Source organism: Miscanthus floridulus, chromosome 7 (assembly GCF_019320115.1).
Source record: "Miscanthus floridulus cultivar M001 chromosome 7, ASM1932011v1, whole genome shotgun sequence".
Classification (NCBI taxonomy): domain Eukaryota; kingdom Viridiplantae; phylum Streptophyta; class Magnoliopsida; order Poales; family Poaceae; genus Miscanthus; species Miscanthus floridulus.
In genome coordinates this window covers 30,930,661-30,950,407 of record NC_089586.1, presented here as the reverse complement: position 1 = coordinate 30,950,407, position 19,747 = coordinate 30,930,661, and the positions used below count along the sequence as shown (strand labels likewise).

At 45.0% G+C, this 19,747-nt stretch overlaps 1 protein-coding gene and 1 non-coding gene across 2 annotated transcripts; one reads left to right on the top strand and one right to left on the bottom strand.

Annotated features, from left to right (window-relative positions):
* Positions 1-1,734: 1,734 nt before the first annotated feature.
* On the top strand, positions 1,735-4,115 carry LOC136462976 (glucan endo-1,3-beta-glucosidase 14-like). Its single transcript, XM_066462033.1, has 3 exons — positions 1,735-2,404; positions 2,537-3,573; positions 3,847-4,115. Exons 1-3 carry the CDS (start codon positions 2,269-2,271, stop codon positions 3,928-3,930), a joined length of 1,257 nt encoding a protein of 418 aa, XP_066318130.1. The 5' UTR covers positions 1,735-2,268; the 3' UTR covers positions 3,931-4,115.
* A 15,318-nt stretch (positions 4,116-19,433) lies between these two features.
* On the bottom strand, positions 19,434-19,504 carry TRNAG-CCC (transfer RNA glycine (anticodon CCC)). The gene has a single exon. It is a non-coding gene; the product is annotated as a tRNA-Gly (tRNA).
* Positions 19,505-19,747: the final 243 nt, after the last annotated feature.

Sequence of the window (19,747 nt, the reverse complement as noted above, 5' to 3'; positions counted from 1 at the left end):
TGATGCACAAAGTTGTGTCGTCTCGTCAGATAAATGGATGCAAGTCTTCCTAAATTCCAGGGAACTCATCGCTGCAGGCAGACAACTGGCCAGTTCTGTGCCAAAAGACCATGTTTCAGTTTAGACACCAATTTTTTGCTCAAATGCTTAATAGACCACTAGTGTTATTTAGAGCATTTGAAAAAAAAACTGAAAAGGCTAAAGCTAAAGGTGTATGGGCGTCCGTGCACTGAACTAGTAGAAAGCATGGTGGAGACTGAAAGGTTTGTGCCTGATTTCCTAGTCCTAGTAGAAATAGAAAAGGATATTGTCGGTGTAGAAAGTGATCAACTAATAAATATTTGTAGTTTTACTGTACGTTGTGATCGGATGTAGCCTAGCACTCAATGACACATGATTTATACTGGTTCAGGCAACGTGCCCTACGTCCAGTTTGGGTCGGTCGGTGACTTTATTCCTGAGTCTAGGTGCTCGAAGTCTGTAGTGGGGTTACAAACGAGAAGGAGAAAGAAGGGGTGTTCAAGAGGTCCGGTCAGCTCCGACCGGAAGAGTTGCGGTCGGAATTTGGAGGTCCTGCGGTTGTGAGCTATCGATCTAGTGAGTCTGAACTTGAAGAAGTCTGTCCCCTTGCAGGAGGGAGTGCATCCCTTTTATAGATGAAGGGGATGGCTTTACAAGTGAGAGGGAGAGAGTACGGATATTTCTAAGCCTTGTTGCCTACGCTGATGAAGAATGGATAATGGTGGGCGACCCCAACACTGTTGATGTCGCCGTAGAATGTCAGATACGCATGGGAGGTCGGGCTATCTTCTTCAGGAAGGATGGACGCGCGGTACCTGCAAATACTTCTTGATGCCTAGCGGCATATGAGGAGCCGCGCTATGTTCACCCGGTATGGCAAATCCTGGAGCCCATACTGCGATCGATGTCCAGAGACACGCGGGGGGCTTACCGTATGGGAGTTTTTAGCGGCCCCTACAATACTTTGTGTCAGGGTGACTGCAGAGCACTGTTTCGTGCAGGGTATGGTCCCTGATACAGTGATTTTGACTTGTGAGCCATGCCTTGCCTTTCTCCGCACGTCTTCTGGTTCCTTCCGAACGGGGTGGTCCCGGTCGGATGACTCCAGTCGGCTCTCAGTGCGCGGTCGGAGAAGAGCGGTGAGCAGGGTTCCCACGAGCCCCAGTCACGGGGTCGAAGTAGGAAGCAGCGTTTTGGGCCAGACCTTCCGATTGGAGAGACCGCTTGGAAACGGCTGGTGCCCGAAGCGAGTGCTCCGGTCGGAGAGGTGGGCCGAAGAAGCTGTCGAACGGACACTTGTTCTTATGGGTAGACCTTCCGGTCGACGACCGGACTGCCCTTCCGGCCCATTATTTTTTAGACTCTTAGACCGACCCATGAACTATATGTTGTTTTCCTGGGCCGAGCTTGGACGTGGAAGCCGGTCTTCGAGGGATCCCGGGTTCATGAACCCGACAGATATATATATATAGAGAGAGAAATAAACACGTGCTACCTCATCTGGCTCCCAAAGATCCAAAAACTAAAGTTGTTACACACTATCATATAATTCAGGTGCAAATTTGCACCATCAGCATCAATAGCACACTTGTTCATCAGTTTGTTCTGCTTTGACGCAAAATTTGCTCCATGCTTCTTGTCCTCTGACGTGATTTCTGCTCTGAATCTCGGATCATGTGCCTTTTCGCGTGCTGTCAGAATCCCATTTTGCTCGCTTGCTTTGCTTTCCTCCGATCCTTGCATCCCTGAGAAGAACTGAGCCGTAGCTCAGCTCAATGGTGAGGCTGAGGCGGCTGAGTGCCGAGCAGAGCAGGGAACGCAGCAGACACGTCGCATGCGGAGAGCCGCGGGCGCGCAGCTGCGCAGGCAACTGAGGGAAGGCAACGCAAGAGACCCGATACCATTCCCCCTCGGCCACCACCATTCCATTCTTGGCAACCCCTGGCAGGCACTCCCACCGAGCCCGGCCGAGCAAGCAACCGGCCACCTCGCTCGCCGGCGAGGGCGAGCGTGCGCGCGGGGGGAGAAGTACTAATTAAACCGCGCGCGGGATCCATCCATGGCCGTGCCGCCGCCGTGCCCCGCGCGCCACGCAACGTGCCCCGCACGCCGCCTGCCTGCTCTAATGCCCGCGCGCCTCGCTGCGACCACGCCTCCCTCCTCCTGCTGCGCTTGCGCCTCTCGCCACCGAGCTCCTCCTCGCTGCTGCTGCTCCGCCAGTTGGACTGCTGGGAGACGACGGCGGTGATGGCGCCGCCGCGGTGGAAGTCAGGGGACGGGCGCCGCCGCCGGCTCCTGCTGCTCCTGTGCTGCTGCCTCCTCGCCTTCCCCTGCCACGCTCAACAAGTCACCAACAACAACATCTCCCACCGCTCCGATCAAGGTAGGCTGCTCTGCTGATCCATCCATCGATTGATCGATCGATTGGTTCTTTTAATTCATTTGACTTGACTGACCCTGATGATCGTCGCCCGATGCATGCCGTGGCTGGCATGCGCTCAACTCAACTCCGCAGGTGGCATCCACTCGTTCGTGGGCACGTACGGGATCAACTACGGCCGCATCGCCGACAACCTGCCGCCGCCGGAGGTGGTGGTGCGGCTGCTGAAGCTGGCCAAGATCCGCAACGTGAAGATCTACGACGCGGAGCACAAGGTGCTGGACGCGTTCCGTGGCACGGGGCTCAACCTCGTGGTGGCCATCCCGAACGAATTCCTCAAGGACATGGCCGCCAACCCGGCCAAGGCCATGGACTGGCTGAACGAGAACGTGCAGCCGTACTACCCGTCCACGCGCATCGTCGGCATCACGGTCGGCAACGAGGTGCTGGGCGGGGCGGACACGGGGCTCGCCGAGGCCCTCGTTGGCGCCGTGCTCAACGTGCACGACGCGCTCAGGATGCTCCGGCTGGACACCAAGATCGAGCTCTCCACGCCGCACTCGGAGGGCGTCTTCGCCAACTCCTACCCGCCCTCCGCCTGCGTCTTCAAAGACGAGCTCATGGTGTACCTCCGCCCGCTGCTCGACTTCTTCTCCAAGACCGGCGCGCCCTTCTACGTCAACGCCTACCCGTTCCTCGCCTACATGAGCGACCCGTCGCACATCGACATCAACTACGCCCTCTTCAAGCCTAACGCCGGCATCGTCGACCCCAAGACCGGCCTGCACTACGACAACATGTTCGACGCCCAGCTCGACGCCGCCTACTTCGCGCTCGAGGCCGCGGGATACTCGGGCATGGAGGTGCGCGTGGCCGAGACCGGGTGGGCGTCCGCCGGCGACGCCACCGAGGCCGGCGCCAACATGGAGAACGCCGTCACGTACGACCTCAACCTCAGGAAGCGGCTCTTCCTGCGCAAGGGGACGCCCTACAGGCCCGACCGGGTGGCCAAGGCCTACATCTTCGCGCTCTTCAACGAGAACCTCAAGCCGGGACCCACCTCCGAGCGACACTACGGCCTCTTCAAGCCCGACGGCAGCGTCTCCATTAACATCGGCCTCAAGGGGCTCCTGCCGTCGTCCGCACCGCCGCATCCTCTCCTGCCCTTCAAGGTACTGCATGCTCTTGGTTCTTTCTTGGTTCCTCTCACCTTTGCCATCCACAACCAAGTGGAGGGCTGGCACTATAGTGTATTGGGGGGTGTGTGGCACACCATTTAGTACTTCGGATTTTTTTTTCCCGAGAACTAGATGGTGTGTAGCACATGTCTCAATGCAATATGAGTGGTGTGGAATTCATCTAGCTGCATGAAATCGTGTCGTTGATCTTGATTAAATTATTTATGCGGTGTTTTTGAATTGTTTGTGTTTTTGATGAATTTGCAGAGAGTTGGAGCGTGGGGGTGGATTGTACAGTACTCGGCTGCGCTTCTTCCATGTACATTGTTTTTTCTAGCATTAGGGACATGACCGCAGATTAGCCCTACATGCCTGCTTACTGTATAGTGTGTTAGATCCATGCTTCGTGGACTGGAAGCGAGCTCATGGCGCTCATGAAGAGCTAGCTAGCTGCTCCACGACAAGTGCATGCAGTTTACTAACACAATTCTCTTCATAGAAAATCGCGCTATTGCGAAGTTCAATGGATGATTCGGAGACGGTTCAGAATTTTGGTTTTCCTTGCATCAGATGAATTTCCCATTTTTCTGAATAAATTCATGCCTCACATTTCAGAGTTCAGCCTGATCCCTTTACAAACTGAAACATCAACTTTACCTCATCAGTCTTTATTCTTGCGATAATTCACCGTTTTATTTTCCCCAAATTTGAAAAAAAAAATCAGTTATAAAAAAATCCATACAAGGACTCCATATACACCACTGACCAGATTTCTGTTCGCACTGGAGAATTGCTACCTGGATCTTTGAATCACTATTCATGCCTTTTGCCTTTTTACCAAATAATTTCTGGACAGACATGGTTTTGAACTTGGAGGCTTTCCTTCCCCTGTAAGTAGTGTAGAATCACTGTCCTACATATGCATATGGCACTCAAGGCATCTGAACTGATTAGCCACAAGCCTGCCACTGCATGCAATCTCTGAAGCACAAATTGACTTATTTCTACTGCGGCTGATTTATAGTGCTGATTTGTTGTGAGAGAGAAACGCTGCTCTATGACTGAAAAAGTAGGGCTGATTTTGACTTATAAGCTCAAGCGAACAGAGCCTGGTGTGCTCAAGTTAAGGATCACTTGCAGAGCATAAAAAACTCCCCATAATCTTCTGCTGAAAAAGTAGGGCTGATTCTGGCTTATAAGCTCAAACGAACAGAGCCTGGTGTGCTCAAGTTAAGGATCACTTGCAGAGCATAAAAAACTCCCCATAATCTTCTGCTGCTCGCAACAGTCTCTTTCCAAGGTAGGGGGTTTTGTGATGCTTTGCTTATCAAAACGATTCAGCAATTCATGAAAAACATACATACCATGGTGATTCCTGAAAAGTTACAACCTTAGACTATGACCTTTGGAAGAGCTGACGAGCTAATGAGTTTTTTTCTTTTCTCTTTTGGTCCTTGCACAAAGGTTGGTATCGAAAACTGAAAAGAAAACGACGAAAAAGCAACCCTTTACGCTTTCACCTTTCTTTGACAACTTTTTACATCATATAGAAAGCGAGGAATTTTTTTCTAAGCACAATTTTAACACATGGGGGGGGGATCTTTTCTCATGATTAAGCACAATTCTCTGTGGAAACCATTATGGGTGTGATTGGTTGCTCCGGCATTGGTGATCCGGGATATGGGCCCTGTGCAGGCTCTTCCCAGCCATGATGGAAGCATGCAAGTGGGTGTGTTTGGTTGCATCCGAGTACAGGATACCGGATGACCTGCATCGTGTTTGGTTCCCCGTTTGCACCATTTCGGTGTATGAACTGGTGATTTCAGGTCTTGTTTGGTTGGCCGCATTGCCCCAGGTCTGAGTACCTATGTATGAGTTTGGTGTGGTTACCACTAGCTATTGCAGAATGAAGAATAATAGAAGGAAACAGAGATAACTTTGCCTCAGTTAACAAGCTTGGCATTGACAATGACATTGGAGCTTCTAATGACATAAACATGACAATAGTACTCCCAGCAAATCATGAACAACAAAAGTCACAGTTCCTCACAAGGTCATTATCTTTACATGTGTTCATGGCATTTTGAAACCATCACAGGCAATATGAAACAATTAGAGACACCTACAACAATGCTTAGCAATGAAAAAGTCAAGCATCATCAAAATAAACGATCAAACCAAAGCAATAGCCAGTAACCAAGGTATTTTAGGGGTTCATTGGTTGACCGAAGCACTGCAAGGAGGCATTTTAGGGCATAGATCCCAGGCTCCTTTCCCTGATAGGCAACATACCAAGCCATGGCATTTTGAGCATCACAGACAGTTGTAGCAACGAGCAAGAATGAACCATAGGAGCATCAGCAACAGAAAAGACTGCACCACAGCCACAACAAATAACACCGGTTTATTCCTGAGCACCTTTGGTGGAGGATTGACAAAAACTTTATCATCTTCACAACCCATGAACTCTAAGTATGATGCTTCTGCCTCTTCTTTGTTAGGGAAGCTCTTGTAGCTGTTGTTTTTAAAACCAGTTACCTAGGCATTGCATCTAGCCTAGGTTGCATATACTCCAGGAACTCTGCCATGGTACACAACATACCAAGCCATTTGCCCCTTAAAAACACAAAAGCAAGTATAAGATGTTGATAAGATGAGGGGTAGTTCAATCAATTTGCCTCAGATTTAATTGCCTTTTCATTTGACCTTGAACTTGGAGCTTAAGAAACATAGACAACAACAAACCTCAAACAGATAGTAGAAAACCAAGATCATGACAGGCATGAAACCATGAGAGACATCCAGCCCAACCATCAGATCATCAGAACCGCCCAGTTGTTGCTTGGGCATGGATGTCTCACATGGTTTGATGACAGCCATGAGAAGTATAAGCAGAAGATAGAAGAAACAATGCTCCAGTACCTCACAAGTCCAAGGTCATCAATGTGCATAATCCATTACTCAAACTGGCACTGTTATCTTCATAGGCATGAAAAGGATGTCACAATTGTATCAGCCTCAGTCAAAAAAATGGTTGACATCATAAGCACAAATAAACATAGGCCTCAGCTAATGTAAACTGCAATCATCCTAGGTGACAAATAAGAACACAAATTGCATAGGGCCATTGGGCTGAGGGGCTGCTTGGTTGCCATCATTAGCAGCAACTACCCCACCCTGTTCCACCACATTGTCCTCCCCACCAATGTTAACAACCTAGTGAAAGCTCTAGTTTGGTTTTGGTTAATTGATAAAACCCTAAGTACTAACCTAGTTTATCAAAGTGATTATGAGATAGGTAGCACTACTCCAAGTGATGAAGCACTAGCGAAGATCATGACAATGGTGATGGCATGGTGATGGTCAAATGCTTAAACTTGGAAAAGAAGAAAGAGAAAAACAAAAGGCTCAAGGCAAAGGTAAAATTGTAGGAGCCATTTTGTTTTGGTGATCAAGACACTTAGTGAGTGTGATCACATTTAGGATAGATAGCCATACTATTAAGAGGAGTGAAACTCATATCGAAATGCGGTTATCAAAGTGCCACTAGATGCTCTAATTCATTGCATATGCATTTAGGATCTAATGGAGTGCTAACACCCTTGAAAATATTTGTGAAAATATGCTAACACATGTGCACAAGGTGATACACTTGGTGGTTAGCACATTGGAGCAAGGGTGAAGAAGATAGAGTTGAAAAGGAGTTAGTCGTGTTGGTTACAGAGCTACCGGACGCGTCCGGTATGGTGACCGGACATGTCCGGTATTTGGCGATGTACTCAACGACCGGACATGTCCGGTGTGAATCAGAAAAGGCGGTGTTTGACAAAGCAGTTGATCGGACACTGGCAGTGTCTGGTCTGGTATCACCAGACGCGTCCGGTCGTCGGTGGATGCTTACTGTAATCCACCGGACGCTGAGGCTCAGCGTCCGGTCATTTTCTAGCAGACGCACCCGGTCGGCCTGGTGGCTTACTGGACTCGACCGGACTCGGTGGCTCTACGTCTGGTCATTCGTCGTACTGCGTCCGGTCTGAGCGTCCGATCGCATGAAAGAAAGGATAGCAACGGCTCTATTGTTTTGAACTAGACACGTGGCAGTCTGGGGCTACCGGACACGTCCGGTATGCCGACCAGACACGTCTAGTATTCACGACCGGAGCGTCCAATGCTATGTTCGGTCAGTTGGACTACAGCATCTGGTCAGCCCGCGTTATACCCAGTGAAGGGGTATAACAGCTCTATTTCGTGGGGCCTTCTATTTAAGCCCCATGGCCGGCTCAAGCTCACTTTCTTTGCACATTTTCATTAACATAGCAACATTGTGAGCTTAGCCAAAGCCCTCCCACTCATCTTCATCATTGATTCATCATCTTTGTGAGATTGGGAGAGAATCCAAGTGCATTGCTTGAGTGATTGCATCTAGTGGCACTTGGTATTCGTGTTGCGCTGCGGATTTCGCTTGTTACTCTTGGTGGTTGCCACCACCTAGATGGCTTGGTGCAGCGGTGGAGGATCGACACGAGTTGGTGATTGTTCGTAGCTGTCTCCGATGATTGTGAGGGGAGTTGTACCTTCCCCGACGGAGCACTGAAAGGTAACTCTAGTAAATTGCTCGTGTCATTGAATTACCTCACTTGTGGGCAGGTTCTTGCGGTGTCCTATCGTGTGGATGAGGTTTGTGAAACACCTCTTAGCCACCAAACCACCAAGTGTTGGTCGACACAACGGGGATTAGCGTGTTGGCAAGCACATGAACCTCGGGAGAAAAATTGGTTGTCTCTTGCCATTTGATATTCTCCCAGTGATTGGTTTCATATTCATCTTGTGATTGGTTCACTCCTCTACACGGCGGTATAACTATCCTACTCACTCATTTACATTCTTGCAAATTAGTTGTAGCAAGCTCTTTAGTGTAATTAGATTTGAGAGCTTGCTTTGCTATTTAAGTTTGCTTAGTGGAGCTCTTTAGAGTAGAAAGATTGAGAGGTCTTAGTGAGTAGTATCATAGCAAATTGTGTGTCTAGCTATCATTGCAACTAGAATTGTTGGATAGGTGGCTTGCAACCCTTGTAGAGCTAGAGCAAGTTTGTATTTCGCTATTTGTCATACTAATCAAATTGCTCTAGTTGATTTGTAGATTTTTAAATAGGCTATTCACCCCCCTCTAGTCATATTAGGACCTTTCAAGTGGTATCAGAGCCGTAGTCACTGTTTGATTGAAGGCTTAACAACCTCGGTGTCAAATTATGGCTCAAGTTATGTTCAACTATGTGGGGGACAAACCACCATTCTTTGATGGCACATGCTATGATTATTGGAAGAGAAAGATGAGGATGTATCTTGGTTCAATCAATGATCAAGTATAGGAAGTGACCGAAAATGATTATGCTATCATTGATCCCAATAATCCCACCAACCAAGATAAGACCAACAAGCAATGCAATACAATGGCCCTCGACACCATATTAAATACCATTGATTCCAAAGTGTTTGAACAAATCAAGGATTGTGAAAGAGCAAATGAGGTGTGGACAAGATTGGAGGAAACATATGAGGGCACACCGGTGATGAAGAGTGCCAAGTTGTACATCCTTAAGGATAAGTTAACAAGTTTCAAGATGAAGGATGATAAGAGCATTTTGGAGATGTTCCATCAGCTACAAGTAATTGTCAATGACTTGAAGGCTTTGGGAGAAAAGATCAAGGATGATGATGTCTCTCATTGGTTCTTAATGTGTCTACCTCCAAGATTTGAGATATTGAGATTGCTCGTCATAAGAGGAAGATTGAAGGATATTACCCCTAACCAAGTACTAGGTGATGTCATGACACAAGAGACATACCATGTGGAAAAGGAGGGGGATAACAAGGATGACAAGAAGGAAGAAGAAGACAAGAAGAAGAAAAGCATAGCATTCAAGGCTAGCTCATCATCATCAAAGAACAAGGGCAAGTCCAAGAAAGAATCAAGTGATGATGATGAATGTGAAAGTGATGCTTATAGGAGTGATGATGATGATGATGAGGAGTACTCCAAGGAGGAGCTCATGGACATGTGTGAGCAAGTATATACTTGCTTTGAGATGAAGAGAAAGGGATGCAAGGAATTGAACAAGAAAGTCAAATTTCTTGAGCAATCCCTTGATGAGCTCAATGCCACTCATGAGAGGCTAATGGAAGCCCATGAAAAGCTTGGCAAAGCTCACTCTAAGCTTGAAAAGGCTCACTTCTCTCTCATTGAGCAAGTCAAAGTGGAGGAAGCCAAGAAGGAGCAAGTGATCATGATATGTGATGTGGGACTAACATGTGATCTTATTGATGAATCTATTTTTGTTGCTCCCACTAACACTTCTTGTAGCGCTACCACTTCCACTTCACCTTTAAATGATGGTCTCACTTGTGAAACCTCACTTATGGTGGAAAATGAGAACCTCAAGAAGGAGGTGAATGAGCTCACTCGTGCCTTAGGCAATGCCTATGGTGGAGAAGCCCACTTGCTAAAGTGCTTGGGTAGCCAAAGGTTTTCTCTCAACAAAGAGAGATTAGGTTATACCCCCAAGAAAGGCAAGGCGGCCTTTGTCACTCACAAAGCTAGCTCTATGAAGGGCAATGGTCGGTTTTGCAATAGATGCAAGCAAGTTGGGTATATAGAGCAAAATTGCAAGACTAACAAGAACAAGCTACCTAATGTATCCTTAATTAAATTTGATTCTTATTACATGCTTTATAAGGACGCCAATGGTGTGAAGGCTAAGTTTATTGGTACACCAATTGTGGGCCCAAAGAAGAAGGCCATTTAGGTATCAAAGACCTTGGTAACTAACCTACAAGGACCCAAGCAAGTTTGGGTACCTAAAAAGAATTGATCTTCTTTTGTAGGTAAACTATAAAGCCAGAGGAAGGCATTGAGTGCTTGATAGTGGGTGCACACAATACATGATCGGTGATCCAAGAATATTCAATTCAATCAATGAAAACAAGAGCAATGAGATTGATAGTATCACATTTGGTGACAATGGCAAAGGCAAGGTCAAAGGGCTTGGTAAGATTGCAATATCTAATGACTTGAGCATTTCTAATGTGCTATTAGTAGAGAGCTTGAACTTCAACCTATTGTCGGTAGCTCAATTGTATGATCTTGGTTTTAAGTGCATATTTGGTGTGGATGATGTAGAGATCATAAGTGTAGATGGCTCTAACTTGATATTCAAAGGATTTAGATATGAGAATCTATACTTGGTTGATTTCAATGCTAGAGAAGCTCAATTGTCAACATGTTTGATCACTAAGTCTAGCATGGGTAGGTTAAGGCTTGGTCATGTTGGAATGAAACAATTGAAAAAATTAATTAAGCATGACTTAGTTAGAGGCTTAAAAGATGTCACATTTGAGAAGGATAAGCTATGTAGTGCATGTCAAGCTGGAAAGCAAGTTGGTAGCACACATCCTAAGAAGAGCATGATGAGCACATCCAAGGCATTTGAGTTGATGCACATGGACTTGTTTGGACCAATCACATACACTAGCATTGGTGGAAACAAATATGGATTTGTGATTGTGGATGATTTCACTAGATACACATGGGTATTCTTTCTTGTTGACAAGAGTGATGTGTTTGCAACATTCAAATCATTTGTCAAGGGCATTCACAATGAGTTTAAAACAACCATCAAGAAAGTTAGAAGTGACAATGGTAGTGAATTCAAGAACACTAGAATTGATAAGTTATGTGATGAATTTGGAATTAGACATCAATTCTTGGCCAAGTATACTTCTCAATCAAATAGGCTAGTTAAAAGGAAGAATAGAACCTTAATTGATATGGCAAGATCAATGTTGAGTGAGTATAATGTAAGTCATTCATTTTGGGCCAAAGCAATCAACACGGCTTGCTACTATAGCAACCGACTCTATTGTCACCCCATGATGGAGAAAACACCTTATGAGCTATTGAATGGAAGAAAGCCCAACATAGCATACTTTCGGGTCTTTGGTTGTAAATGCTACATATTGGAGAAAGGCACTAGATTGAGCAAGTTTGAAAAGAAATATGATGAAGAATTCTTGCTTGGTTACTCTACTACTAGCAAGGCTTATAGAGTTTGGAATTTGGCTAGTGGTACTCTTGAGGAGGTTCATGATGTGGAATTTGATGAAACAAATGGTTCCCAAGAGGAAGATGAGAATCTAGATGATGTGAGAGACACTCAATTGGTCAAAGCAATGAAGAACATGGACATTAGTGATATAAGGCCTAGAGAGGTGATTGATATTGAAGATGACAAGAATCAAGTGTTCTCTAACTCAAATGTGCAAGCTAGTGGTTCTCATGATCAAATCCAAGCTAGTACTAGTCATGGCAATGTGCAAGATCAACAAATGGCTAGTTCATCATCTCAACCAAGTGATCAATCAAATGCTAGCAATCAAGTGCAAGTGCTTCAACCAACCAATGTTACAAGAGATCATCCATTGGACACTATCATTGGTGATATTTCAAGAGGTGTGCAAACAAGATCAAGATTGACTTTATTTTGTGAGCATTTCTCATTTGTGTCATCCATTGAACCTAAGAAGATAGATGAAGCTTTGAATGATATTGCTTGGGTCAATGCTATGCATGAAGAGCTAAACAACTTCACAAGAAACCAAGTATGGGATTTAGTTGAGATGCCTAAGGTCATAATGTAATTGGAACCAAGTGGGTCTTTCGGAATAAGCAAGATCAAGATGGGATAGTAATAAGGAACAAAGCAAGATTAGTGGCTCAAGGTTACACTCAAGTTGAAGGTCTTAACTTTAGAGAAACATATGCCCCGGTTACAAGATTGGAAGCAATTAGGATCTTGTTAGCTTATGCTTGTGCCCACAACATCAAGTTGTATCAAATGGATGTGAAGAGTGCATTTCTCAATGGGTACATCAATGAGCTTGTGTATGTTGAGCAACCTCCTGGTTTTGAAGATGAAAAGAAACCTAACCATGTCTACAAGTTGAGAAAGGCTTTGTATGGATTGAAGCAAGCACCTAGAGCATGGTATGAGAGATTGAGGGATTTTCTACTCTCTAAGGGATTCAAGATAGGAAAGGTTAACACCACTCTCTTCACCAAGAAGCTTGGAAATGACTTGTTTGTAATATAAATCTATGTTGATGATATTATTTTTGGGTCAATAAATCAAGAATTTTGTGAGGAGTTTGGCAAAATGATGGCTAATGAATTTGAAATATCCATGATTGGAGAGCTTAGTTACTTCCTTGGTCTTCAAATCAAGCAAATGAAGAATGACGCATTTGTAAGTCAAGGCAAGTATATCAAGGACATGCTCAAGAAGTTTGGAATGGATTATGCTAAAGCTATTAGTACACCAATGGGTCAAGTGGAAGTTTGGATAGTGATGGTAGTGGCAACATGGTGGATCAAAAGAAGTATCGGTCTATGATTAGAAGCATACTCTATGTGACCGCATCAAGGCCAGATGTGATGTTTAGTGTATGCATGTGTGCTAGATTTCAAGCCTCACCAAGAGAAAGTCATTTGAAGGCAACTAAGAGAATATTGAGGTACTTGAAGCATACATAATATGTTGGATTATGGTATCCCAAAGGAGCAAGATTTGAGTTGATTGGATATTCGGATTCTGATTATGCGGGGTGCAAAGTTGAGAGAAAGAGCACATCGGGCATATGTCAACTATTGGGAAGATCACTTGTATCTTGGTCATCAAAGAAGCAAAATAGTGTAGCACTTTCAACTACTGAAGCGGAGTACATTTCGGCCGGTAGTTGTTGTGCTCAATTACTTTGGATGAAGGCTACCTTGAGTGACTTTGGAATCAAGTTCAAGCAAGTGCCATTGCTATGTGACAATAAAAGTGTCGTAAAGCTCACTAACAACCCGGTTTAACACTCAAGAACAAAGCATATAGATGTCTGTCATCACTTCATAAGAGATCACCAACAAAAAGGGGACATTTGCATAGAGAGTGTGGGCACCGAAGATCAACTTGCCAACATATTCACCAAGCCACTTGATGAGAAGAGATTTTGCAAGCTAAGGAATGAATTAAACATACTTGACTTCTCTAATATGTGTTGATGCACCCTCACTACATGACATGCCTCTCCTTCGAGCCAAGCAAGGTAAAGTTGATTGACATGTCATCCATACATTGCTAAGGACTTGTTTAGTGCATCTAGACATATTTCCCATTTGAATAGGCTCATTCATGAAGATTAAATGAATTTGATGCTTGTATGGTACCACTATTGCTTGTATGTTTGAAATGATCTAGTGGTAGCATATGACATGTTTGTGGGCTTATAAACCTAGTGTTTGATTTAGAAAATGAGCTATAAGTGTTTAACTCAACATGGTACAAGATAACCCTTATTTAGAGGTGTGAAGAAGCTTGTCCTTGGATCAAACTGAGTTAAATAACTTTTGCAAGTACTCTAGATTGAACAAAATTGGGAAAATGATCCTTATTTCACATGGTTTCACCCCAACCTATCTATAATTTGAGGTCACCTTTGGTGTTAATTGTTGCCATTGATAATCCTACCCTATCTATACTTTAAGCCTTTGTGGTCATTGATGACAAAGGGGAAGAAATAGTATACAAAGATAATGAAAAGACAACAAAGAAACAAAGGGGGAGAGATAAAATATGACAAAGGAAGGAGATCAATTAAAATATGACAAAGGAAGGGGATCAATTAAAATTTTGAGCATACAAATAGGGGGAGCAAGCTCATGAACTTGTATGATGCATTTGAATGTGCATTTCACATATTTGCTTGCATGGCACAAGTCTTTAATTTCAATATCCATGCTTGTGTGGTGTATGCTAGTTGTAGGTTTGAATGTTGAAATAAAAAACTAGCATGTATAGGCTAAAGTAACTAGACCTATGTTCATTCTATGGAAACTAGACCCTTGCTTGTAATATTGATCTCATGAGGTATTCTAGTTTTTGTATATGACTAGTTGCTAATGGTGCTAAGGATGGTATATTGGTGCACTCCGATTGGTATCATGCTTCAAAGGTCCATCTCTTATACCTTAGCATCATTTGGTAGAAATTGTCTCATATACTTCCTATCTAATTATATGTGCAAAGCTTCAATCCAAACTCTTAGCATATATGTAGGGGGAGCAATTGCTATCATATGAGGTTCATGAAACTTGTCCATATCCTTTACACATGGTAAATATGCTTGGGCAAGCAACATGGACTCAAATGAACTTTAATTTATATCTTTGTATAAGGGTTGTCGTCAATTACCAAAAAGGGGGAGATTAAAAGCTCTAGTTTGGTTTTGGTTAATTGATGAAACCCTAAGTGCTAACCTAGTTTATCAAAGTGATTATGAGATAGGTAGCACTACTCTAAGGGATGAAGCAATGGCAAAGATCATGACAATGGTGATGGCATGGTGATGGTCAAATGCTTAAACTTGGAAAAGAAGAAAGAGAAAACAAAAGGCTCAAGGTAAAGGTAAAATTGTAGGAGCCATTTCATTTTGGTGATCAAGACACTTAGTGAGTGTGATCACATTTAGGATAGATAGACGTACTATTAAGAGGAGTGAAACTCATATCGAAATGCGGTTATCAAAGTGCCACTAGATGCTCTAATTCATTGCATATGCATTTAGGATCTAGTGGAGTGCTAACACCCTTGAAAATATTTGTGAAAATATACTAACACATGTGCACAAGATGATACACTTGGTGGTTAGCACATTTGAGCAAGGGTGAAGAAGATAGAGTTGAAAAGGAGTTAGTCGCGCTAGTTATAGAGCTACCGGACACGTCCGGTATGGTGACCGGACGCGTCCAGCAGCGACCGAACACGTCCGGTCGCCACACCAGACGCATCTGGTGTGAATCAGAAAAGACGATGTTCAATAGAGCAGTCGATCGGATGCTGGCAGCGTCCGGTCTGGTATCACCCGATGCGTTCGGTCGTCGGTGGATGCTTACTGTAATCCACCGGACGCTGAGGCTCAGCGTCCGATCATTTTCTAGCAGATGCGTTCGGTCGGCTTGGTGGCTTACTAGACTCTACCAGACTTGGTGGCTCTACGTTCGGTCATTCGTTGTTCTGCGTCCGGTCTGAGCGTCCGATCGCATGAAAGAAAGGATAGCAACGGCTCTGTTGTTTTGAACTGGACACATGGCAGTCTGGGGCTACCGGACACGTCCGGTATGCCGACCGGACGCGTTCGGTATTCACGACCAGAGCGTCCGGTGCTGCGTCCGGTCAGTTGGACTACAGCATCCGGTCAGCCCGCGTTATGCCCAGTGAAGGGGTATAACGGCTCTATTTCGTGGGGGCTTCTATTTAAGCCCCATGGCCAGCTCAAGCTCACTCTCTTTGCACATTTTCATTGACATAGCAACCTTGTGAGCTTAGCCAAAGCCCTCCCATTCATCTCCATCATTGATTCATCATCTTTGTGAGATTGGGAGAGAATCCAAGTGCATTACTTGAGTGATTGCATCTAGTGGCACTTGGTATTCGTGTTGCGCTGCGGATTTTGCTTGTTATTCTTGGTGGTTGCCACCACCTAGACGGCTTGGTGCAGCGGTGGAGGATCAACATGAGTTGGTGATTGTTCGTGGCCGTCTCTGGTGATTGTGAGGGGAGTTATACCTTCCCCGGTGGAGCACCGAAAGGTAACTCTAGTAAATTGCCCGTGTCATTGAGTTACCTCACTTGTGGGTAGGTTCTTGCGGTGTCCTATCGTGTGGACGAGGTTTGTGAAACACCTCTTAGCCGCCGAATCACCAAGTGTTGGTCGACACAACGAGGATTAGCGTGTTGGCAAGCACGTGAACATCAGGAGAAAAAACGGTTGTCTCTTGCCATTTGATATTCTCCCGGTGATTGGTTTCATATTCATCTTGTGATTGGTTCACTCCTCTACACGGCGGTATAACCATCCTACTCACTCGTTTACATTCTTGCAAATTAGTTGTAGCAAGCTCTTTAGTGTAATTAGATTTGAGAGCTTGCTTTGCTATTTAAGTTTGCTTAGTGGAGCTCTTTAGAGTAGAAAGATTGAGAGCTCTTAGTGAGTAGTATCATAGCAAATTGTGTGTCTAGCTATCATTGCAACTAGAATTGTTGGATAGGTGGCTTGCAACCCTTGTAGAGCTAGAGCAAGTTTGCATTTCGCTATTTGTCATACTAATCAAATTGTTCTAGTTGATTTATAGATTTTTAAATAGGCTATTCACCCCCCCTCTAGCCATATTAGGACCTTTCACCTAGTCAGGCATATTGTCCATTTCCTATCCACAACCACCATAACATTGAATAACCAATACGTAAGGAAAACAAATTGCATGATATGAAATACAAGTTTAACAGATCAAATAGGTAGAAAAGGAATAGGTACTACATCATTGCAAAGTGCCATAGGTCTCAGTTAAAATACAAGTTTCTCCGATGCTACTAAACAGTACACACACCTTGCCACTACACCCTAGAATTCCCCCTGTTTTGCCACATCTGTGTAGCCCATGCCTCCCTCTGTTGTGCCCAGGTACCATTGTCAGGGACATGATCTGGTTGTGAGGCATTGTCATTGATGTTAGGAGTCCATGTGGATTTAGCAGGCACATGCTCGTCCTGCCCATGCCCGAGGATCCAATTGTGAAGAATACAACAGGTAAGAACAAGCTTAACTTGGGTCTTGTATGGGTGGAAAGGTTTATTGTCCAATATCCTGAATCTATTCTTTAGAGCCCCAAAAGCCCTCTCAACTATTACTCTAAGAGACGAATGCCTTAGATTAAAAAGCTCTCTTTGATTTTAAGGTCGGTTTGAACCAAACTCCCTCAAATGGTACCTTGTGGCATGAAATGGTGGCAAGAAACCAAGCCTCACTGCATAGCCAGCATCGACAAGATAGAATTTGCCTAAAAATTAGCAGATAGGAATATGTTTTAGTAGTTTCATTTAGGATTAAGCAAAGTGTCAAAGGTTTTTTGTGGTTTGGATGATACCTGGTGGCACTCTAAGGCCATTAGCTCTTTCAAGAGCATCAGACAAGATAAAAGCATCATGTGCAGATCCCTCCCAACCAGCAAGCACATAGGTGAATCTGAGGTCAAAGTCCACGGCTACCAACACATTTTGTGTGATGGTGTGCTTCCTGCCTCTAAAGGCAGCTTGCATCTTCACAGGCACTCTAGCTAATACATGAGTACCATCAATTGCTCCTATGCAGTCCTAATTCAACAAAATATAAGTGCAAGTGAACATTGACACTAAACTGATAATGCATGAGACCTATGTATGACAAGTTATGGATACCAACTTTGAAATATGGGTACCACCTTCTGCTCCCAAGGATCCTAAGATGGACATTGGTAGCAGGAGGGACAATCAATTCATTCCTCAGCTCTCCTCTGCATACAACACCTTTTGGAAGAACCTACTAATTGTCTCTGTGGACCTTCTGAAGGTGAGGTCAACCACCCTAAACCTCTCATTGTGACCAACAACATGCAAGAACATGACTACTTGTTCTTCAACAGATGCATGTATGCTGTCAGTGACAAGCTCTCTACTACGAAAAAGGTCACAAAGTTGGAAAAAGAGGCCCTCTTCATTCTAAGAAGGTTGACACAGTGCACATCATCAGATTCATAGATATATTTAAGGTTGTTCATCCTCTATTTGTCCCTCTCAGCCCATAGGTGACTGAGCGCGAATCTTCAACTCTCCTAAACCACATGAAAAACCAAGCAGCCACTGCAACAACCACAGCAGCAGCAACCCTTCTCCTAGCTTCAAATGCCATGTCTACCAACAGGATGGAGGGCAACATTAGAAAGGGAGCATGCAACATGGGTGTGTACTGCTTAGCAAGCAAAAAATCAGACAAAATGAACTATGAAAGACGCGACTGCCACACTAAAGGGTGCTCCTCCAGCGTATACTGTTACACAATCAACATCACTGACCTCTAGGCACTTTGCTTAGTGTGTACAACAAAATAGGCATCAACATGTACAAGATCTACACAAAACATGAGGTATAAACCAAATATGAAGCATCATGTACAGATCTGAGCTAGGAACAGGTAAATCAGGTATAGCATCGTACAGATCTGAGGATGTCAAACCAAGAACCCTGATTTCTTGGCATTTCAAGCAAAATCCACCAATAAATCAACAAAATCAACACTGAAGAAAGATGAGGGGAAGAGCACAGGTGGCATATATACCGTCCAAGCGCTGGAGGATCGAGAGAAATCTGCCGGCGAGGGTCGCCTCAGTAGGGCTACCGATGTCGAGGGGGAGCTAGACGAGAGTTCGCACTGGAGCTATGGCGGAAGGAGAGGCGAAGAGTGAGGACGGTAACCCTAGCCGAGACCCGTGCGCGCGCTTTTATGGCCCGGACGGCCTCATCTCCCGTGCCCGGCGCGAAGGTTCCCGCTAAGCACCGAGCGAGCCTGCACCGAGAGGGAAGTGGGGATCGAGAAGACGGCGCCGTCCGGGATGGAGGAGCGAATCTGCACGGGAGGAAGCAGAAGAAAGATGCGAGTAGGGCAACCAAACACATGCGAATACACCAAATGATGCGGAATGGGTCAAATGACGACCCGGTTCGGGCAACCAATCACGCCCTATGTTTTTACATCATATAGAAAGCAAGGAATTTTTACTAAGCACAATTTTGACAGGGGGGGGGGAGATTTTCTCATGATTAAGCACAATTCTCTGTGGGAAACATTATGGTTTTATAGTGTTTTGCTCATGATACCAAAGCACTGAAACATAATAATATATATAAGAAGATGGTTAAAAGGTTGAAAAAAATTATGCTTAGTGCGCATCCGGGGAATCGAACCCCGGTCAGTACCGTGGGAGGGTACTATGATACCACTACACCAGATGCGCTCAGTTGATTAGACTGTGTGATGATAACAGACTAGTAGCCTCATCACGAACGGCACCGGCATCGCCTGAGGTTTTCTCACCTCCTAGGCTCGCACGGGCGCACGGCCAACGCGACCACAAAGCCAGCTGACGACGCCACCCGTCGTAGACGCGCTCAACGGCTACCCAAGCGATCCGCGTGGCCCCTGTCGCGCCGCCGCAACTCTGCTAACACGCACAATGATCAGAACCGGGCGATCTCTC